This window comes from Physeter macrocephalus, chromosome 9 (assembly GCF_002837175.3).
Source record: "Physeter macrocephalus isolate SW-GA chromosome 9, ASM283717v5, whole genome shotgun sequence".
In the NCBI taxonomy this organism is placed as follows: domain Eukaryota; kingdom Metazoa; phylum Chordata; class Mammalia; order Artiodactyla; family Physeteridae; genus Physeter; species Physeter macrocephalus.
The window spans coordinates 28,847,710-28,871,712 of NC_041222.1; the positions used below are offsets into that span (position 1 = coordinate 28,847,710).

At 47.1% G+C, this 24,003-nt stretch overlaps 1 protein-coding gene across 2 annotated transcripts in view; it reads right to left on the bottom strand.

Annotated features, from left to right (window-relative positions):
* SPAAR (small regulatory polypeptide of amino acid response) overlaps positions 1-22,560 on the bottom strand; it is a 102,464-nt gene extending 79,904 nt beyond the window's left edge. The window contains exons 1-2 of one of the 2 annotated variants that reach the window (XM_028494308.1): positions 22,470-22,560; positions 20,510-21,985 (exon numbers count right to left, since the gene is read on the bottom strand). In XM_028494308.1, coding sequence (XP_028350109.1) covers positions 21,420-21,647 — 228 coding nt within the window. In that variant the 5' untranslated portion in view covers positions 21,648-21,985; positions 22,470-22,560 and the 3' untranslated portion in view covers positions 20,510-21,419. Of the gene's footprint in view, positions 1-20,509; positions 21,986-22,469 lie in introns of those variants that run through there. The other variant, XR_008618205.1, reaches the window with a different exon arrangement.
* Positions 22,561-24,003: the final 1,443 nt, after the last annotated feature.

A 24,003-nucleotide genomic window follows, 5' to 3' on the forward strand; every position in this document is an offset into this window, starting at 1 on the left:
GCACGTTTGTGACCAAGGTTTGTATTGCATAATGAAAGCTTCTACACAGTTGTTTGTTCTTGGCACATTGTCACATGTCTGTTGTTGGACGTTCCAAAGTTCTGTGGGAAGTGTGGGTTCAACGGTATGCCTTCAAGACACTCCAAGATCTCCTTCTCTTCCACCCTAGTGTGTTTCAAAATTGGAAGCCAACTCTGGGGGGCAGATCATCCCATCCTCATCTGTCAGCTCGATAAAGCCATCAATAATGTCGCCAACTGGAAGAAATGCTAACACATTTCAACCAGTTAACCAACCTGTCAAACCCCAAACTGTCAACCCGTTATTTTCTCTTTCACGGCAAAATTGCCTTACGGCCAATTAGTGATGCGGCAAAAATATTGCGGTGAAAATGCCTGTGGCAAAGATATCTACAGCAAAAATGCTTACGGCAAAAGTACCCAGGACGCTTTGGGACATACTTATAATACTTTAGAAAGTATTGACTGTTTATCTGAAATTGAAGCTTTACCGGCAACCTATGTTTTATCTGGCAGCCCTAATTTAATATAAAACAATAAAAAGAAGGAGAAGAAGAAAGTTGTACCTTGGATTGTTGCTAAAAATCCTGCCTTGAGTCTCCTCTTTTATGTTGTCCCTTCCCCCAGGGAATACTACTGCCAACCATTTATAACAGGAATCGCTCAGCTGATCCCTTTATTTTACCCTTATCCTTGAGTCTGTCTTACAATATCCGTCATTCATTTCCTTTTTCTTTTTCATTCATAAGCCTTTTCAATTTCAAGTTGCAGTTAACAGCACCAGGTATATTCCAGAGTCCATCCTCTTACCTATCTCAAAACTAGAAACTACTAAATTTCCCTAGGGAAGGGCATAAGAGGCCAAATCCAAATCAGAGAGCACAAATAATTAAAAGGCTAAATCTTTGGGGGTGCTCAACTGCAAAGACACAATTGCTTCACTACTCTTGGAGCTTTTAGAAGAAAGCAAACATCCTTTGGAACAGACAAGCCAGGAAAAGATTCTTTCAAGTACCTGTACATGAAGTTTACCTGGAGCCTGATTAGTTCAAATCTCATTTACCTTGATTTAGAACTAACCCCCTTCTACTACCACCAGATCTTTAGAGGCTTGAAATGGCCAGTTACAAATATGAGAAAATATAATCAACTAAAACATTTAAAATTATATAGAAATTTGTATAATGACTTGATATTTGATGATATTAGGAAATCATTGTTCAATGTTTCAAGGGTGTTATGATAATGGTATTGTGGTTACATTTTTAATAAAAGTTCTTATCTTTTAAATACATCCTGGAATGTTTGCAGATTAAGTGATAGTTCTGGAATTAGCTTCCAAAGGTAGGATGTGGACTGGGTAGAAGTATAAATGGAATCAACAATCTTCCATTGGGATAATGGGTACCTAGGAGCACAATATACTATTCTTTGTGCTTTTATGTATGTTTGAAGTTTGCCATAAGAGAATTTTTAAAATAAAAATTATCCATTCAACAGAATATTATTCTTAAAAAGGAAGAAAATTCTGACACATGCTACAACATGGATGACACCTGAAGACATTCTAAGTGAAATAAGCCAGTCAAAAAAGGCAAATAGTGTATGATTCCACTTATATGAGGTACTTAAGAGTATTAAAATTCATAGAGACAGAAAGTAGAATGGTGCGCTGAGGATGGGAGGAATGGGAAGATAGTGTTTCACTGGTACAGAGCTACAGTTTGGGAGGAGGCAGACAGTTCTGGGGATGGATGGAGGTGATGGTTGCCCAACAGCGTGAAGGTACTTAACGCTACTGACCTGTACACTTTAAAATCATAAATATTATGTTGTGTATACTTTACCCCGGTAAAAAATGATATCAATTTAGTTTCGTAAGTAAAGAGTGTGACTTTCATAATGGATAGCAAAAATAAAAACGAAAAATAGCAATAAAATATAAGTAAGGGGGCTTCTTTGGTGGCGCAGTGGTTGGGGGTCCGCCTGCCGATGCAGGGGACGCAGGTTCATGCCCCGGTCCGGGAAGATCCCACATGCCGCGGAGCGGCTGGGCCCGTGAGCCATGGCCGCTGAGCCTGCGCGTCCGGAGCCTGTGCTCCGCAACGGGAGGGGCCGCAGCGCTGAGAGGCCCGCATACCGCAAAAAAAAATTGAAAAAAAAAAAAAATATATGTAAAGGGAATGAGAAACTAACTTTTATTCTTTTTTTGTTTTGTTTTGTTTTGCGGTACGCGGGCCTCTGACTGTTGTGGCCTTTCCTGTTGCAGAGCACAGGCTCCGGACGCACAGGCCCAGCGGCCATGGCCCACGGGCCCAGCCGCTCCGCGGCATGTGGGATCCTCCCGGACCGGGGCATGAACCCGTGTCCCCTGCATCGGCAGGCAGACTCTCAACCACTGCGCCACCAGGGAAGCCCCTAACTTTTATTCTTGAAGAATAAACACACATTCTTTCAAGATGGAAAAAAAATCTATCCTCTTAGTCTCCCCAGATAGCAAATTTAAATTTCCTTTTATCTTTGAATGTACAAACTAAAAAGAAATAAAAATAATTAAAAAAATTATCATAGAAGGCAAGCCTTGCCATGAGATGGCTTTCACCCAGACAGTAAGTATGACAATTCCCATAAGCCCCTACGTCCTCACTTCAGACCACAAACATCATGAGAGCCGTTCCATATGGCTGAAATCCCGGTGCTCGGTCTCCCACCACCCACACCCGGCTGCTCTTCCATAGTCATCTTGAATCCTAGGGGTCATTACCTGTAATTCCAGTCCCTTTGGCCAAATACCAGGAGCTTTACCACAAAAAACAAAAGCAGAAAGCAGATAAAATGATAAAGCAGCAATTCTAAGAAAATCCCATTACTATCTAGGATCCACGTGGCAAGTTTGCTCGCAAGATTAAACGCCTCCTGCTTTTGCATTCACTGTTTTTCATTTTCTCTTGCCCTGAAAGATAACTGACAAAATTCAGTTACCTCTAAAATGTCAAAGCCCATGGAAATAATCTAATTCTTGCAGTGTTCCCTAAGTACCCACCCCACCACATGTGTCTCTAATCCAAAGCAAGCACCACGGGCTTAGGGCTGAGGACTCTATGGGTCCTCTGACTGGGGCCTTCCAGGATGCCAACCCTCCAGGGAACTCATCCTCATGTAGCGACTTGGCCGTGCCTAGGGTCTACCTCCTCCACATCAGGCAAACAGCCCGAGTGACAAGCAGCACAGCAGTGAATGTAGCAAGGAAGACACTGCTTCCATGGAGCTAGAGCCAAGAGGAGAAAATGACGTTGAAGGAGTTCTAAGTGCGGAGAGTGCCATTGTTACCAAACCCAGGTCTGGCTGCTCGCCGCTCAAAAGCCAATTCTCGAGAGACAAGTGTTGGTAGGAAAGGACAGGTTGCTTTATTTTTGAGACTGGCCACCGGAGGGGAGGGCGGACACCTGTCCAAAGGCCGACTCCCCGCTTGACAGTCAGGGGGGCAAGAGCTTTTATAGTTAGAGGGAGGGGGCTACATGCTGCAGAAACAATACAGTCAGCTCTCACAGTCATCTTGAAATTGGTCATTGGTGGTCTGACCAGCGTCATCTCGATTATTTTAGGTACAGTTAATCTTCAGTTCCACTGTCGATTTGTTTCCATTTCTCTGAGGCCAATTCTTGGAATTGTGGCAGCTTATGTCATGGCTACAGCCTGGTCATCATATAGTTAATTTCTTCCTCCTGATGGGGGCTTCAGTATCTACAAGACAGCTCCCAGGATATGAATATTATCTATAGCCCTTAAGGAGGAACTAAAAGTCCTTGGCTATGCTTAATGACTAAACTATTATTATTTGGTCTCCTTTGACTGTTTTCCTCTGTTTCTGCATTATCTCACTTCTCTGATTAAACTTATTCTTTGGCTAAATTTTTTTCACGGACAAAAGGCAGGCTGAGGACGTGGCGGGCGGGTGGGGGGAGTATCATAGGGTCCTGCTCCATTTCACCATGAAGGAATACAGAACACTTTGGAAACCCAGGACAGGCTGCCTAACCTAGCCTAGTGTGGCAGTGGTCAGGGAAGGCTCCTCTGGCATGAGACAGGAAGAGGGGATCGAAGTTATAGCTCATCCTGGAAAAAAAACCTTCCAATGGGATGCCCTGACTCAGGAGGTATCCAGAGGGCAGAGCTTGAGTAGAGGATGCTGGGGAGAACAGCTTCTACCCTGGATGGGCTAGAAACAGGTGAAGTAGCACAGTCATAAAGAGCACAGGCTGTAGAGACAAACAGTCCTGGGTTCCATTCCCAGCTCCATCACTTAAAAACCATGGAAATGTAGGCAAGTTGCTTGACTACCATATAAGTTGATATACCCTTAATATATCGTGTATGTATTATTATGCCACAAAAGTCTCTGTCTCTTTCTGTGCTTTGACTTGTGTTACAAAAAGGTGAACTCCTGTTATCCCAGCTTGGTGTGGTGTGTCTCACTCATGCCGAAAGGGAGACAGTGTGTGACGGGCCCTAATAAAGGAGTAAAGAGTGGGGAAATCCTACCACATAAAAATGGAGTTAACACAAACTACACAGGTAGGACACATAGAATGTGCACAGTAAATATTTGTTGGGTAGAACTGATGAACAAAATTAGTAAAAGGCACCAAGCACAGTGCCTGACACACTGGGAATTTTCAATAACTATAAAATTAGTATTCTTATCAGATGCTTGCTGAGATCTCTCCCATTTAACCTCCAAATCTCTAAGGCATGAACGAGTCAGGATCAGGCTCACATCCAGTGGACACTGAAGACCTTCTTCCTTGGGGCCCAGAACAGGGTACCCAGAGGAGCCACTGTGTTTGCGAACCTTCTCCCCCTTCAGTTACCTTCTCCCAGTAACTCTGCACTCGTGGGAAGGCAGGACATCGTCCCTAGAGCCTTGGAGAACACACCTCACATTCCAGACTTTGAATCACCTCTGGGATCAGCGCCTTTGCTGGCATCATTGCTAGATCTTCACATCTACTCCAGGAGAGAGACAGGCTGGATTCCTATCCACATTCTGCAGGTGAGAAACCTGAGGCTCAGAGAAAGAAGGGAGTCTGTCCTGCTCAAAGGGTGAGCCAGGACTCTGGACCCAAATCCTTAGCTCCTGATCCCCAGGCCAAAGCTAGTTCTTTCCATTTCCCCATTTCTTTTTCATTATTTTCGATCCAAATGATGATTTTTTTGCAGAGCACAAAATAACACATGCCCATTGTAGAAAGTTTGGACAAAACCAAAGCCGTATAAGAGGGAATTTGATCTCCTAGAGTTAACTGCTCTAAAAAGTTTGAAATAAGTTCCCTCTGTTAATTTTTTTTAAATTTTTTTATAGTTTTATTGTGGTATAGTTAATGTATTACAATTTTTTAATTGTTCATTTTTATACACATTTTTATGTGATTGAGAATATTATTGTATGTGCACATTTATATCTTATGATTCACCTAATTTTATATCATAACCAGCCCTACTATGTTACTAAAAACCCTTTGTTAACATCTTTTGATGTGTGAATAATTTTCCAGTTCCATTATTACACCACAGTTACTGAGTATGCCACTTACTGGTGGACACTTTGTTTACAATGTTGCTCTTGTAAATGACCATGAGATGAACATTTTTGTTGAGAAAACTTGATTCATTTTTTTGAATGCTTTCCTTAGGACTAAGTTCTAGGAGGGGATTGCTGGTTCAACAGGTATCATCTGATCCCTGATGCTCTCACCAGCAGGAGGTGCTCAAAGGAAAGCCCTCTCCAGTTGATACAACTGTCATTCAGAAGCAAAGTAACTTCTAAATTAGTTAAGTAAATTTAATAGAAAAGTGTAATCTTTAACTTTTCAAAATATGCTTTGTATTTTTTTTTTTTTTGGCTGTGTTGTGTCTTCGTTGCTGCGCGCGGGCTATCTCCGCGGGCTTTCTCCAGTAGCGGCGAGAGGGGGCTGCTCTTTGTTGCAGTGCCCGGGCTTCTCATTGCGGTGGTTTCTCTTGTTTTGGATCACGGGCTTCAGCAGTTGTGGCACGCAGGCTCAGTAGTTGTGGCGCACGGGCTTAGTTGCTCCGCGGCATGTGGGATCTTCCTGGACCAGAGCTCGAACCTGTGTCCCTGGCATTGGCAGGAGGATTCTTAACCAATGTGCCACCAGGGAAGCCCATTTTGTATGTTTTGAAACATATTGGTTTTATGTCTGACAGCTTCAGTAGGTGTAAAACTTACTAAATATTCCCGTTGAAATTCAGTGAAGATATTATGGGATCGTGCTAAATCCCCAGGTGCCATTAGAATAAGTTAAATAGCTCCTATTGTACCTAAGTTGCCCAGGTAGCAGAGGTCCACAAGAATAGATCTCAGAGCAACTTTGCCAGCCCCAACCCATCCTCCAAAGTCCAGACTAGAATAACACCTGTCTACTCAACATCTCTACTTGGATGTACAGTAGAATCCTCAAATTTATTAAGTCCAGAATAGAACTCTCAGTTTCTCAATGCCCCTCTTCCAACTTGCTCCTTCCCCAGTTTTTCCCATATAAGTAAGTGGGGCATCACCACCCACCTGGTTGCTCAGGCTGAAAACCTATGGATCTTCCTTGACTCTTCTTTCCCTCACCCTCTCCATTCAGTGTATCAGGGAGTCCTGTCTGCCTCCTTCAAAATATATACCAATTGAGCCTACTCAGTAGGTGCACATGCTTCCCATTCTTCATGTTTCAGAGCACGTTCCTCCCCAGCTCAAAACCCACCCATGGCATCCTGTCGCACTGTCCACCTCTGCCGCCTTATCTCCCACCACTCGCCCCTCCTTCCCTTCCCTCCAGCCACACTGACATCCTCCCAAGCTCCTTACTTGACACCAAACTCCCAAGCTCCTTTCTGCCACAAAATCTGGAATGTGCTTTGTCCAGATTGCCAAACTTCGCTCTCCGTCACATCACTCAGGCATCTGCATGAAGCACACCTTCTCACCTACCTAAGATGGACACCCCGCCATTGCTTTCCCTCCCCCTACTACTTTATTCTTCCCCGTAACACGCATTACCACCTGACAAGTAATCTCTTCATTTGTTTACTGACTGTCTCCCCATGTGACTGTCCACTCCATGGGGGAAGGGGCTTCATCTGCTGTGTTTATTACTAGCACATGGTGCCCAGCACAGTGCTGGGCACAGGGCACAGTGCAGTGCTTAACACGTAGCAGTGCTCAATAAATGTTTGTTGAATGAATGAATGAGTGAGTGAGGAAGAAAGCTTTCATTGTGAAGAATGTGCATTAGATTCACTTTGGCTTATAACAAAGAAGAACAAAGAAAAGGTCATTCTCTGCAACTTGAACTACCATTGAGAGGGAATAAACTATAAGGGCTTTGTAAAGTGTAAACCACCAGACAAATGGAGATTATTATCATTACATTAATATGACATCGTGCTAGATGCTGTGTGCTCTGTAAAATGGACAGGACATAGACCCTGCTCTCGTGAATAAAGTCATCAGCCAGTTGAGATTCTCACAGAAGGCTCTTGATCAAGGGAAACAGTTTATTGTAGGTACACTAAATTTCTGAGACTATTGGAGACTTTTATTCAAAGAAAGCATTTAAGAAAGTAATCAGGGGCTTCCCTGGTGGCGCAGTGTTTGGGAGTCCGCCTGCCGATGTAGGGGACACGGGTTCGTGCCCCGGTCCGGGAGGATCCCACATGCCGCGGAGCGGCTGGGCCCATGAGCCATGGCCGCTGAGCCTGCGCGTCCGGAGCCTGTGCCCCGCAACGGGAGAGGCCACAACCGTGAGAGGCCCGTGTACCGGAAAAAAAAAAGAAACAAAAAAACTAATCATTTCAATTTTAAGAATTGAACTTTGAAAATTAATTTTGTTTTCAAACACTAATAAAAATCAGTGTTTATTAAAAAGTAGCTATATATGGAAAAGATGAATACTTTGTTAATAAAGTTTAATCTACTGTAAAGCAAGTGGATCCCATTTCTGGCTTCTCTAGTTGCACCATGAAATTATCTAGCTGCTGTAACTAAACAAGAGTGGCATCTAGTGGCCATTAGCATAAACTACAGCTCCTTGAAAGGTCAAGTCAGAGAGAGCCTGGGTGTCATTTCATCCACCTTGGGGGTTACCAGATTTCCAGATTTCACAGAGATATAATTTATTTTTAATGAAGACTTACATGGAGTTGTCAAGATTTTATTTTGTTGAGTTAGGATATTAAACAACAACAATAACAAATACCACCTACTATCTAACAATAAATAGAACATAATCTCAGAACACAGGAAATGTACTTCAAATATCAAATATTTAGCTTTATAAAAAATGTTCCACATTGTCTCTCTTTCTTCAATAGGAAAATGAGACCTGGAAATTTTTATGGACAGGTACCAATGTATAGCCTGGTAATTGGGAACTGCTGCTCAATTGATAAATTCTTTCTACAATAGTGTCCTCAGCTTAAGTACTCCCAGCAGTGGAGAGGTGCCCCCCTCAGCTACCTCCTTCCAGCTCTGCTAGATAGGTTTCTCTTTAAGTAAGGGTAAAATTGGCAGCCTCCACCCATGGGTCCTGATTTTGGCCTGGGGGGTCTCCATGAAGAAGCCTAAACTCTTTTTTATTTTGACGTGTGAAAGTGGCTCTCAGATCCCCAGCGCTCACCTCTCATGATCTCTTCCCTAGGCTGAATCCCCTTGTTCCGTCAGCCAGTACTTATACTCTCAGCTGGAGGAGCAATAAAGCACATTCGATGCCTTCCAGGAGTCTGGTTGCTACAAAGTTAAGATTACAGACATTCCTGAAAAGATCCCATGAAGGATTAGAAATCTGAAAACTTCTTTCCCCAGGCTGACCAACTCAGAGCAGTAAATAGTTGGCTGGTAGGAAGCAGCAGCATAGCACAGGGAGATCAGCTCCGTTGTGCTTTGCGAAGACCTAGAGGGGTGGGTTAGGGAGGGTGGAAGGGAGACGCAAGAGGGAGAGGACATGTGTGTGCATATGGCTGATTCGCTTTGTTGTGCAACAGTAACTAACACGTATTGTGAAGCAATTATACTCCAGTAAAGATCTATTTTAAAAAAATTTTACTTACTCATCAACGTTGGCAGACAGGCAGCAGGCACCCAGGGGGCTACAGTCTCTTACATTACAAATTATATCATTTGCACGTCTAGGTCAAATCTCCTCCCCCAGGCCTCCCGAGTCACTGAATAATGCTGAGTTCTTCCACCGATCATACTCCATTACTGACCTTTCTAAGTTTCCTGCTAGTGGTCTGTGCTTTCCATAGGAACAGATGGGTCAGTCTGCCGTTTAATTCATTTTAGCTGTGAGTGATTAAAAGAAAAGAATAGTACGCCCTCCCTATTTAAGGACGTTTCCCAGACATTGCACCCCACTTTGTTGGCCACTCCTAGCTCCAAGGGAGGATGTGTTGTTTTTGTGCTAAGAATAAGAATAAAGGGTAAGCTGTGACAAGGTGAGAGAGTGGCATGGACATATATACACTACCAAACGTAAAATAGATAGCTAGTGGGAAGCAGCCGCATAGCACAGGGAGATCAGCTCTGTGCTTTGTGACCACCTAGAGGGCTGGGATAGGGAGGGTGGGAAGGAGATGCAAGAGGGAGGGGATATGGGGATATATGTATACGTATAACTGATTCACTGTTATACAGCAGAAACTAACACACCATTGTAAAGCAATTATACTCCAATAAAGATGTTTTTAAAAAAAAGAAAGAATGAAGGGGAGTGACTTCCCTGGTGGTCCAGTGACTAAGACTCCACGCTCCCAATGCAGGCGTCCCGGATTCTATCCCTGGTCAGGGAACTAAATACCACATGCCGCAACTACGAGTCCTCATGCCACAACTAAAAAAGGATCCCGTATGCCGCAGCAAAGATCCTGCAAGCCACAGCGAAGATCCCCGCATGCCGCAACAAAGACCGAGTGCAGCCAAATTAATGAATAAATATTAAAAAAAAAAAAAAAGAATGAAGGAGAAAACAGGTTGGAGACAACCAGCTATGTTGACGACTAACTTGTGCCACGTGTACAAGATCAGACAGAGGTCAAGTGATCACTAATCAATCCTGGTGGTCAGCCTCTCTGGAAAAATCACTAAACTCAACACCAAACTGTATAGGACGCCACACCTAAAATGCCCTAAAATAAGATGAATGACAATGACCAGTGGGCAAAATTGGGATCAATGAAAACATACCCAGTAGAATCATGATCATTCAAACAAATGGGATGTTTTAACTCAGATTTTCTGGATTAGTGTTTCTCTGCAGGAATTCCTTCCCAGCATTTCTCAGAAATGTTATGTTATGTTTTTCCAAAGCCCAAATCCTAATAAAAATAAGTTGAGGAATCTAGAAACCTGAGAAAACTATTCCCCTGTGAGAATGAAAACTTAAAGATCAACATAGAGATCTCACTAGTTCAAAGGAATCCGCTAACACCAAATCGAAAGCAAGAGTAGAAAACGCAAAAGCATGTGTTGGAAAATTAAGGTCGACAGTTCCAGAATGGAATGGGAGCAGGAAGGAGAGATGTTGTCACAATCTAATCAGTCTTGCCTGTGGTCGTGTAGAGCTGGCTCACAAAGGAGAGAGAGAGAGCCAGCAGTTGTGAGCATCTCTTTCTGACTCTCGGTGACATCATGTTGGTAGCTTGAAATTGACCCTAGTGGGAATATTTACACCTCCCCTCAGAAATTGGCAAAAGCTACGTATTATGACTTTTCTCCCCCCCAGGGAGTCAGTTTACCAGCACACACTGGTTATAAGTGTGTGCTTGTAGCCTGGGCTGTTTCTAACAGCAAGTCATTTCTACAAATAAAATAAATATTAGTAAGTTCATACACATAGGATATTTATACAAATCCTATGAGTGGTGTCAGAAAAAAATAACAAACTTTGGAAGCAAAATAAGTCCTTATATTGGCGATGTCAAGAAGTGATTCTGTGTAGTGCTATTAACGTTGCTAGCGGGTCTGAACATTAATACTATAGGAAAACTTTCCAATAATGTAGCTGGCATTTCCAAATATTTGAGTATTCACCATAGGATACAGTTCTTTGTAAATGCTTAACAGAAGAGATGCAAAAGAAAAAGATGTGATTGTTGTTATAGAACACTCCAACACGAAATCAGAAACAGTTCTAAAATCTGAATTGGCAAGAGCAATTTTTTTTTTTTTAAACCCAAGCGCTGGATTTATTTGCTCACTATTCATTTTCACATCCCACCATCTCCACAACTCTCAGTAAAGTAAGGACTACAAAACAGGGATCTCCAGTCAGGTCCAGGCAGTAGCCACCAGCAAGGGCAATATTAAATTCAATGGCAAAATCAAGACTGAGGCAAGCAGACCAAAAAAAAAAAAAAATTATAATTAAAAAAGGATGGGGCTTCCCTGGTGGCGCAGTGGTTGAGAGTCCGCCTGCCGATGCAGGGGACACGGGTTCGTGCCCCGGTCTGGGAGGATCCCACATGCCGCGGAGCGGCTGGGCCCGTGAGCCATGGCCGCTGAGCCTGCGCGTCCGGAGCCTGTGCCCCGCAACGGGAGAGGCCACAGCAGTGAGAGGCCCGCGTACCGAAAAAAAAAAAAGGAAATGAGCTTCTATGAAGCAACATGCACCCTTAACACTCAACTTGAAGATATTTGGGACACACTCTTAATTCAGCCAACATCAATGCAAAATGAAAGTTTTCTATGTCTGGAATACCTGTCACAAAGCAAAGATCAAGATTATCTTTAATTCCTGTCTTTTTAAAGTTGGAGCAATTAATTCTTTGTCTTTTTAAAGTTCATTTTTCAAATGATAACTTTTAAATTTCAAATGTTTGTGGTATTCTCTTTCAATTTTAAGTGATTTTGTTTGGCATTTATTTGGGGTTAATGTTTCCTTCCTTTTAATGTTTTCTATATCCAATGTTTGTATTAGGTAGAGATCATTTTTCCATGTTATTGAAATAATCTTGTCATAATATATTGATTCATAATAATAACAAACTATAAAACTATGTTATTTACTGAAAACTTCTGAAACTTTTAGCATCATTCTATCACAGAAAATTATTCAGTGTTTATTATTACAGTCACTCATTATTTAAAAGCATGTAAATAAGTGTTATGAACAGTGCATAATAATTTATAATTTCAGAAATTCTCAAGAATTCCTGGAAATTCCAATTTGTCATTCCTGACTGCTGAACATTAGTATCAGTTGGGAATTTGGAAACATCATTCTGGATCATTGACTTTCAAACTTTCTGAAGCAGCAGACCTTTTTTTAATCAAAAAAAATCTACCTTGGAAATAGAGGATATAAAGGAGATAAAAATGAAACTGGCTGAAGGAGATGGGCGAATAAGGAGACGCGACTCTCCTAAACTTTGCTACCAAATTGCTGAATGGCTTGGGGTTCATCACTTTAGTGTCTCGAGGTCTTAGTTTTCTCATCTGTAAACTACGGTCGATACCGCTCCACTGGGTCCCCGTGCATATCGCAGGAGACAGTTGCGATGGTGCTGCAGAAGAGCTTTGCAAACCTGGGACACCTTGTAGAGTTTCAGGTGCTGGACAGACAGAGAACTTCCACACACCTGATCCAGCCCTTGTGCTGTGAGCCTGATGGAAGAGCAAGGACCCCAGACTCCACGCCCCACCCTGGCTTCTTTCCTAGGACTCTCTCTCTGCCAGTGTCCCTTCCTTTTAAGAGCTGGGGTTTCAAGACATAAACAAGACCTCAGATTTAAAGTGGAATCAGGCAGCAAAACACAGACATTTTTATTCCTCACATGAAAATTATGAATTATGAAAAGGGGGTTTGAATTTTGAGGAAGTTCCAAGTTCACTGAAACGGAGGCCAGAAAGTTGTATTTCAGTCTGGAATTGCCATACAGTCTAGAGCAATGTCAGGTCCCTTGCAGAACGTCAGGTCACACATCTGTAAAAGGCCAGGCGGGCTAGGATGACTCCACTTTTCCACTCACAGGATTCATGTTACCTCGTTCCCCAGCTAAGCTCACACAGGAAAAGGAATCAATTTTGTTCATCTGTGTCCAGAGTGTTCCTGCTAAGTGGAGCTCTGGCATTCCTCCGCCCAGAGAGCTCTTTTTGCAAATAACAACAGTAATAGTAAAGTTTGCTCTTTTTAACCTTTGTACCATCTTTTTAAAAAATAATGTTACATGGAATAAAAAGCAACAAATTCTTGTTAAAATATATTCAAACGATGCAGAAGAATATAAAGAAAACAGTGTTTCCTTCTCCCTCTGAGCCTATCCCTAGTGGTAATCATATCCTTCCAGACTTTTCTCTATGTTTATACAAACACATACACATAAGTGTAATTTAGGAGTTTTTTGGTTCTTGTTTTTTCCTTAGGAAGAAAGGATATTTGTTTATTTGCTCCCCCTTTCTTCTTATAAGACCATTCTGTAACTTACTTTTCTTTCTCTATTTTTAGTAGGCAGTTTCCAAGTCAGTACATTTTTGTAATGACTATTATTCCATTTTGTGGCTATACCACAATTTGTTTATATATTTCTCTGTTGATGGTACTTGGATCTTTATAATATTTTGCTATCAAAAATAAAACTGCAAGAACACCCTTGCGTGCTTGTATGGCTGTTTCCACAGGATAGGACTGGGATTGTTGGAGATACACATCGCATAACACCTAGCACAGCCTGGCAGTCACCGTGTTGTTACTCTCACCCTACTCATCTGAGAAGTATGATTTCTATCTTCCCATCTTTTTCTCTAAAGTAGTCCAGCCCATCTATCCCCCGAGCCCAACTGCCTTCTTCAGCTCTAATACTTGCATCCCCTCAGATGCCACCTTACTTGTTCCTCGACAGCCAGGAAAGGGATTCCTGATGGGCAAATTCCAACGTTGGTGAGCACTAATGGTGGAGCCAAGGATACTCTGCTGCTGTAACAAATTACCACAAACTTAGTGGCTTAAAACAATACAAAGGTACTATCTTACAGTTCTGGAGCCAGAGTCCAAGATGGGACTCATTGGAACTCGTGTCAGAGGGCTGAGTTCCTATCTGGAGACGCTAGGTCTGTTTCCTTGTCTTATCCTTTCCAGCTTCTAGAGGCTGCCCTCATTTCTTAGCTGGTGGCCTTCACATCACTCTGACCTGACTTTCATGCTTCCCTCTTTCACATTTATGGACACTTTTGATTACATTGGACACATCTGGATAATCCAGAATAATCTTTTTATTGATTTTTGGCTGCGTTGGATCTTCACTGCTGCGCGCGGGCTTTCTCTAGTTGCGGTGAGCGGGGGCTACTCTTCGTTGTGGTGCGCGGGCTTCTCACTGCGGTGGCTTCTCTTGTTGCAGAACATGGGCTCTCGGCACGCAGGCTCAGTTGTTGCAGCACTTGGGCTCAGTAGTTGTGGCACGTGGGCTCAGTAGTTGTGGCTCACGGGCTCTAGAGTGCAGGCTCAGTAGCTGTGGCGCATGGGCTCAGTTGCTCCGCGGCATGTGGGATCTTCCCGGCCCAGGGCTTGAACTCGTGTCCCCTGCATTGGCAGGAAGATTCTTAACCACTGCGCCACCAGGGAAGTCCCAATCCAGAATAATCTTACTTTAAGGTCAATTGATGAGCCAGTGGAATTCCATCAGCGACTGTAATTCCCTTTGCCGTGTAATATGAGTGGTGGCAGGGCAGACCCTGCCAGCAGTGGGCCCTGCTATCTCCCTCCACAACAGTGTGGGGCGGAGGCAGGAGGGGGCAGAGGCGGGAGATGCCCTGGCAGGTTTCTCAGCCTTGCCTGAACTGGGGACCGGGGAAGAGGATCCATATGCTCTCTCAGGAGGCAGAAGGTAGGTGCGTGTCTAGCTAAGCCTCTCCCTCAGGCTAGGCTGAGTCCCAGGACACTCCTTCTACCCTCCCCAACCCACCCAAACACACCCCTCAGGCCCTGAAGTCCCCGAAGTCACCCTCACATCCAGATCCCAGCGTTTCCTAGAAACTTAGCAACCATCCCCCGACTCCTCAGCCTTTTTTACCTCAACCCTGTGAATTACGCAGAATATGTGTGTGTCTGTCTGTCTGTCGGTCCTGAGAATTTGTCACCATTTCTACGTCTGTGTTTGACTGGGTTTTTATATCTCTTCCTCAGATTGGAGTTGGTTCATTTTATAACTTAGAAAAATTAATTTTGTTCTTTTCCTTTGTTAGTTTCTTGCTTTCTCTTATCCAAAAGCAAACCATTTATTACAGGAAATACAGGTAAACGAAAAGGGAAAACATGAAACACACAAACACCCCGCCCACCTGGAGACAATCACTACTTAACACCTAGGCATGTAGCTCTCCACACTCTCTTCTATGCATCTAAGTGTATTTTAACAGAAATAGAATTTTACCACAGGGCACGTTTATAGTTCTCCAATTCCCTCTACTTTTTACTTACCGATATATGATAAATGCCCTTTCATGGTAATGAGTTTAAATTTACCTCATTGTTTTTACACCTGCCTAGTGTCATGTTGTGTCTCTGCTAGGATTTTCCCAGCCCGCCTCTGATTGGTATTTAGTCTGCTCCTAACTTTCACTCTTACAAATGCACTGGATGAATGCATCTGTGTGTGTGTGTGTGTGTGTGTGTGTGTGTGTGTGTGTGTGTAGCAGTGTGTGTCTTTTCAAGTGTCCTGTCCTGAGGGGAGCGGGGACTGGCAGAGCACAATGGCCCTTTTCAACTCCTTGGAACAAGTGGTTTCCTTTAAGGAAGGTACTTTTCCGGAAAACATGTTATTTCAGGGTCTCCTGATTCCAGAATCCGGCCTGTCCCAGAGAGAAACACCAAGCTGCTTGCAGGGTCAGGAGTGTGGAGGAAGGGCAGGCGGAGGGGCAGGGGCTCCTGACAGCTGGGTTTCCAGGCTCTTCCCTCCCTCACATGGCCTCTAGACAGGGGGGCAGGATTTTTACCTCCTCTGCACCAGGCTGAGGCCCAGCCAGTGAGTGGCGGGGGTAGCGCTGGGACAGAGCTGGGCAGAGCAGAGCAGGGTTCTCCCTCCCCTTTGTCCTCAGGTGGACCTGGGCGTGGAGAGGCACAGTCCACACCTCTGCAGGGAGGCCTTGGCTGGGCAGCCCAGGGCTTAGGTCTGTTAACCCAGAAGTCCAACCCTTGGCAGAGTTATCTGGGGTGAGGTTTCCTGGGCTGCCTGTTCGAACTGTATATGGCAAGGACCTCTTGCTTCTTCAAAGACAGATCCAGGTGGGTCACGTGTGAGCAAGGCTCTTGTACAGGGAAACCCAGGGCAAATCAGATGCCTGGTGCTCCAGCCTTTCCTTCATCCTGAAGATATGAAATGGTTCGGCTGAGACTTGCAGCCCCCATTTACAGAGGAAAAGGGCAGGTTCACTTTGTGTCTGCAGGTTCTAGCAGCGCTGGGACGCATTGGCCCAGAGCGACCCATAGCGGGGGCTCAGGTCCCTCTGTTGTAAAATGGAGATGAGGGGGTCGCTGTGAGCAAAGACAAGATGAAACGCAGAAAGCATAATGCCTGGCACACAGTAGGAGTCCAATAAATAAGAACTAGTATTAGCAGAATGAACAGAGAGAATGCTGCATTTGGAGACTGAGAGATTGGGGGTTCAAGTGCGGCTCCACCCAGACTTCCAGGTGACCTTGAGCAGCCTCTTCCCTCACCGCCACCAAGTAAACACTCCCAGCTTTGCCAGCCTCCTGGTGCCAGCCTTAGCGTCTGTCCTTACACCGCCACCTCCTCCCTTGGGGATAGAGGGGCTCCATGCTGGCCTGTTAGAGAACGCCTCCCTCTTCTTACACAATGGGCTGCACTGGGCGGAACGGCAGGAGTGCTTCAGGCCAACACACACCACGGCGTACTCACACATACACACATGCACAACACACACAGTCACACCATACAACGTACACACACAGATGCCACACGCACACACCACGGCATACTCACACACACGCCCGACAACATACACACTCACACCATACAACGTACACACACAGATGCCACACGCACACACCACACCCAAACCACGCACATTCTCGCCCCTACACACTCCACACACGTAGGAAAAGCAGGACTGTGGGAGCTGCTCCTCCCTTCTCTGGGGCATCATTCCAGGCTCTCCTTGACCCCAGCTCCCCTAGACCCATCTCTGAGCAGATGCGCCTGCTTCGCCAAGAAAACAGACTATCTGGCATGATGTCCTCATCTCCCTCCTTCCCCACACGCCCCCCACACATCATGAGCATCTACCCGTATCCTCAAGCATCTTTCCCAGCAGCATTGCCCTGCCCCCCACCTGCCATCCAGGCCTGACTCCTCGGACCCCCTCCGCGTGCTCCAGCTCCCAGCCCCACCCTTCCGTGGGTCCCTTCCTTGCTGGCGACTGTCAGTGTCTCCCTCTGCAATCCTCCACCTTCGGGCCTTCCATATGCTCAACCTCCCTCCCCTTCTTAAAAAGACCAGTAGTAAGTCTTCCCTGGTGGCGCAGTGGTTGCGAGTCCGCCTGCCGATGCAGGGGACACGGGTTCGTGCCCCGGTCCGGGAAGATCCCACATGCCGCGGGGCGGCTGGGCCCGTGAGCCATAGCCGCTGGGCCTGCGTGTCCGGACCCTGTGCTCCGCAACGGGAGAGGCCACAACTGAGAGGCCCGCGTACCGGAAAAAAAACCCACAAAAGACCAGTAATCAACTCTCCCTCTGGCCACCATACATCGCCCTTCTTCCCTTCAGATTATCTTCAGCTGTGATCTCCTGCTGACTCCACCGCCCCTGTGCACGCACGTGCCCACGCACACGCACACCACCGTAGGGCTGCTCGCTTCACTCCTCTCAAACTGTTCTCGCCAAGGTCATTGTCAACTGTCACGTTGCCTAACCCAAGGCCTCTTCTGGGTGCTCACCTTCGCTGGCCCCCCTGATCCTTTCAACCAACTGACCCGCCCTCTCTGAGAACCACTCCCTCCCTCGTAGGGTTGTCCGATAAAATACCAGACACCCAGTTCAGTTTGAACCTCAGATAGACCACGAGTAATGTTTTAGTATAAGTGTGTCCCAAATACTGCATGGGACCTATGTATACCAAAAGTTATTTGTTGTCTACCTGAAATTAGAATTAACTGGATGTCCTGTATTTTTATTTGCTAAATCGGTAACCCTACTCCCCACTTCTCTGCCCTCCTCGCTCCCCACCTTCCTGCCCCTTCTCTAGCTGCTCCTCCTTGGTGCATCCTTTTTGTCAGCCTGCTCCAGGGTGCTGGCCTTGACTGCCTGCCCTTCTCAAACTCCCTGCTTTCCTGGAACAGCCTCTCCCTCACCCTTGGCTCCACCTCCACTGCGGGCTGGCCACCCCCTGAGTCTCCAAGAACCTTCTCTCCAGCCCCTGCTGCAGGGGCCACCTCTCCCCTGTGGCAACAGCAGGTTGCAACGCTGGTGTGTGTGTGCGTGTGTGTGTGTGTGCGTGTGCGCTAGGGAAGACTGCTCCTGCCCAGCCTGACGAGGAAGGCTGCCTCTTTGTTGCCTTCATCTTCTGTTGCCTGGAAACATGCTGGCCAGATGTGGCAAGAAGTGGCTCCCTCAGGAGCTGTCTGTGGCCCAGCCTCGTCCCCTCGCGCCTGCTCACTCTGAACTGCTTACTCCCTGCCCGCACATTCTCTGAACCTCCATTCATGCCACCGTTCCCTCTGTCTGGACATCCTCCCCCAAACTCTGCTTGCTGAAGTGCCGACTTTTCTTCAAGTCCAACTCGAGAACCACCTCCTCCCAGGTTTCCCTGGGTCTCCCAACTCTCCCTCCCTTGAACACCTGTGTTATTTGCACCCTTGTCCAGGTGACTATATTGGGAGTTCATTGAATGCTGGGACCAGGTCTGGTTGACTCCCACATTCCCTGGGCGGGGCCTGGTACACAGTCGGTGCTCAGCCAGTGTTTATTGAATGGAGGAGTGAATGACAATGAGTGAATGAGTGATGAGATGAATGAATGAATGCATGAGTAGATGAGGAAGTAAGGCTAAGTGAGTAGATGGAGTGGGTGGATGGATGGGTGGATGGGTGGGTGGATGAGTGGATGGATGGATGGATGGATGGGTGGATGGAGTGGGTGGATGGATGGGTGGATGGGTGGGTGGATGGGTGGATGGGTGGGTGGATGGGTGGTGGATGGAGTGGGTGGATGGAGTGGGTGGATGGATGGGTGGGTGGATGGGTGGATGGATGGGTGGGTGGATGAACGAATGAGCAAATAAGGAGACTTCAGGGCTTGACAGACTGCCCGCCTGCAGAGTGAGGCTGCCCCCAACATTGCTTGTTTTCAGAGCTGTGTGAGTCCAGCCTGCAGACCTTTCCTCCACGGACCCAGGTAAGGATGTGACCACACGATACAGAGGCAAAGCCCTGGGCCTGGGGTCCTGATACTTGGGTCCAGCTGAAGATGCCCGACCTAGAACAGAGCTAACTCTGCTTGAGATCAGAGAGAGGCTGAGGCCCATTCTTCTCTCCCCTCCCAGATCTCACACTGCCGTCTCTGCCCACCCGGAGCTCCTGTGCCTGTTATTTCTTTGTCCCTGGACATGCTCAGCCACCTCTGACTGGTCTGCGCACCTCTGAGAACAGGCCGCTGCTGAGCTCCTGTGGAGATGCACCACCCAGCACCCCTTCAAGGAAGGACTTCAGGACCAGCCTCAGCTGCAGAGCTGCTTTGCCTGAGGTCAGACATGGGGAGCTGGGGGGAGCACTCAGAGACAGCAAAGGTTGGGGGATATTAAGGGCCTGCATCATTATTTGTCTCCTTCCTCTATCTAATCCTGCTTCCTCCTCCTCCCCCTCACAGATGTTGATCCCTGTAAACATCTTGCACCCCATACTCTGTCTGGGCTTCAGTTTCAGAGAACATGACCTGAACAGTTCACTCCACTCAACTGAGGACCTCCAGGTCCTCCCTGCAGCCGGTACCCTCCACACGCTCTATGAAGGCCCTGCTTGCGGGCTCTAGGGTCCAGAGTGACCAAGACGCAGTCGCCAGGAGCTCCTGTCCCTGGGCTGTGCCTCTTCCCTCCCATGCCCACCCCTCTCCACCAGCCTGACTCTCTCCCTGTCCCCTTACCCTTCTGCACCTCTGCAGCCCTAAGCCTCTCTCTCTGAGAGTCCTTCCTATGGCAGCCACGTGGCCAGAGCGGCCCATCCGGGAACCCTCAGAGGCCAGACCTCCTCTCAAGGTCAGTCCTGCCCCCTTCAACAGGCAGGTCCTGGGAGAGTCATTCCTTCAGGGCTGGCTGGAGACATGAGTCAGGAGACTCAGAATTCTGCACCCTTCAAACCATATGCTAAATATGGCCCGGCATTTATTTCGTGGGTACAGAGAAAACAGATTTTCTATAAATAAAAACTGAACATCTATTTATTTGTGATGCAAACAAGAGCTTTGTTACATACCGTCAATATAACATAACATTTTAACTTATTCGAAATTAACTTTCAGTTCTGTCATTTGGAGTTCTATCATTTTTCTATCATTCCTGAGTGACACAAGTCACTTACAGTCTCTAAGAATAGAAGTGACCTATAAGAATATAGTAATAAAGTCTCATTCAAAATATGTTTCAAAGTCTTCTTTCTGGCTTTCCTGTTAATAAAACATCTTGTACTTTCTGAGACTCTATTTTTCTCTTCTGTTTCCTTTTGTGATTCCCCAACCCTGATTCTTGGGAGACCCATAAAAGGATATGCATTTTCAATTATAAAATAAATCGCCAGTTCCCAGGAAGGAGCCCTTTGGTTTCAGAATTTCAGGGCTGATTTCAGGTAACGGGTAGGAGGCAGATCTCAGGGGTGGGCTCTGCAGGATGTGCACAGGCAAGTAGCAAAATGACTCAATTAGAGGAACAGATAAGAAGTGGTTTGTAAAACTGTCCACTGAAGTCGCTGCTTCCTCTGGTGGCAATAGAACCAGTTTCATAGGCATCCTGGGATAACTTGAGTTAACCAACACTCTGTTCACAATAAAGTCCAGTGATATTTCAGTCACCATGAAGCTCAGAAGAGCTGGCCCACCATGCCATCCAACACTGCCCAGTCACTCAAGCTCTGGACCTCTCCTAAGCCCCATCCTGTGGGTTGGGTCCAGCTGAGCTCTCAGGGGTCAGAGCTGACTCCCACCTGGTCCCATCACCATGGATCTCCCTGACTGGAGGCCATGGCAAGCTGGGATGGGATGGGACAGGGAGTTTTCTGGATACAGGCAGGGAAGGACAGCAATGCCAGGCTTGGAGGAGTGGGTCATCAGAGAAGGCTTGCTGGGGGGTAGATGAGTCTGACCACCAGCAGAGAAAATTCCTGGGGGCTGGTAGGTCTCACATGAACGTCCAGAAGTCCCGGACACCCGCCACTGGCTGGGCATGGTGACCTGGCCCCGTGAAGACAGAAGCCTCCTGGTGAAACGTGGCCACTGTGAAGCTGGGGCGTGGGCCCCCCTGAGAATCCGGGGTCCTTGAGTCACAGCTGAAACAGCAGAGGATGCAGGTGATGGCCACGGTGACCACAAATAGCACGGCCACCATTCCAATCACTGCCGTTTCCATGGCCCCGTTTGGCCACTGACCCACTGAGCAACCCGGGATGCGTCTCGGACCTTAGTTCCCCATCCGAAGCGAGGGGCTCTTGGTGATGGCAGGTACCCTTTCTCCTCCAGCTGCTCTCCCTGTGGTCTTCTAAGAAGATACCGGTCTGAGGCCCTGGCTGGTGCCCCCTCTGGGCCGTTGGGTGCCCCACATGGCTCTACTCCGCCCTCAGGGGGTCTCTGTCACTGTTTTCTAAGCCTCGGGCTAGGTTTCTAAGAGCCATGGGCAACTCCCCTGGCAGCTCTGGAAGAAGCGCCGTCCTGAAAGATGTGAGCTCAAGACTCCCTGGGTGCAGGGGGCTGGAAGGAGAAGGCAGAAGGCTTTGCTCAGAGGGAGCCTCACTAACCAGGCCCTCTGATGACGCATATGGATTTCACGAGTGTTTGTACACTCAGAAAAAAGACAAAATACTCCCTGTCCTGTGGATCCGAGATGAGCCCAGGCTCCTCCCCTGGAGGAACCTTGGGCCAGTCCTTGAATCAGCCTATCTGCTGCCTCTCGAACCCCTGGCCCTGTGCTGGGGGCAGGGACGAAAGTGGGGAGGAGGCTATGGCAGCTCTGGGCCAGATGCAGGGAGTGCTGCTAGGAAACAAGTGCCCTTTCATTCGGCCTCCATTTCTGCACGGCCTGGGAGAGTGCTGTTTAGATAAGGCAGGTCATGCTCCGGGCGGGATATCTGAGCCCTTCAGTAACTACCGTGGGCGCCTTAGTCCCTCTCTCTGGTCTTCTGCTCCAGCCTCCCCACAGCCCTCCTCGCTGCCTGCTCGTGCCGTGAAAACTTACCCTGGGCTCCGCGAGGGACAGCTCTGGCTGTACGCAGTGCCGTGGGCTCCTGGGCCGGTGGCCACCCCAGGGGCCAGGCCGTGGCACACTCATTCCCTGGGTACTGCAGCCTTGGTCCTGCCTGGGACGAGGCTCTGAGATGTCTGCGCAGCTGTGAGCACTTCCTGCATTCCTTCCTCCAATTGTGAGTGAGGGCCCAAGACCCGCACAGCTGCTGGCCCCCTTGGTGACTGCACTCACCCCGCCTCACCACCCCATGCACACCCATGCCACTCCAGCCCTGCTCCCTGCCAGGGTCTCCACTTCACCGGCTCAGGGGAGGGGGTGAGCCAGGCCCAGGCCACGGGTAAGTCTGCCAGAAGGGGCTCCATCCTGACAGTCACTCGGTCACAGCCCTTCCAGATCCAACACCTCCTGAGACCACCACCACTTCTGGAAGGTAGACTGGGTTATTAGCCCCACTTTACCCAACCTTGGAGAAAAGGTATTGTGAGAAACAATAATTCCAGGTACTAGACACAGTCAGGCACTACCTAATATCATGGTTCCAGCAACATTGAGAAGTGATATTATCTCCATTTCAGAGATAACAGTGCCCATAGTCACAGAGGTTAAATGACCTGCCCAAGGCCTACTGCTAGTTAGTAGTGATAACTAGAGTACCAAATAGTCTAGGAGGGGCTTCTCCCCTTTCCTCTTAGTTCGATGCTCTCTCTAGGTACCGACAGTCCACAGAGCAATTGTCTCCTTCTACAGTTTTACTGATCAGAGTGCAAAGGCCCAGAGAGGGCCAAGGCCTAGCCCAGGGTCACACAGCCTGGGTCCTTTTCAATTTCTCCAAGGCCCAGTGAACTTTCTTCGGTACTAGTTGTAGGAAACTGCCTACACACAGAATGGGAGGGTGACTATTCAGAGTAAATGATACCCTGCTAAATTCTCTCTCTTCCCTTTTCTAAGATGACCGGACACCCACGCAGAGGAGGAGCCCGGAGCCAGCGGCGGCTGTGGCAGGAAGCTGGACACTTTGAATTATTTGTATTAGCTGGGGCGACCAGAAGCAGGAGACAGGAAACATGATGAGCCAATCTGTGGGGCCTGTGGTTTCAGACTGAATTACCAAAATCAATTAGTCAGTTTGAGAGATGGAGGGCACCAGGGGAACTGCTTGTCCTAAGGGTTTATTCCAGGTATTTTCTCTTCTTGTGACTTTTGTAATCCTGTGATAGACAGTCCCTGCCCATGAGCCCCAGACGCAATGGGGCTCCCAAAGATGCCTACCACTTAGACACACATCTGTCCTCACAGCATCCATCACTCTCTACTGGTCAGAAGAAAGACCACGCCCCGTACATTCCATATATATATATTTTTTTTTTTTGGCCTTACCACGTGGCATGTGGGATATTAATTCCCCCACTAGTGATCGAACCTGCACCCCTTACAGTGGAAGCTCAGAGTCTTAACCACTGGACCACCAGGGAAGTCCCCCATACATCCCACTTACATTAACAAGGGAAAAGGTAATGGCAGGCAT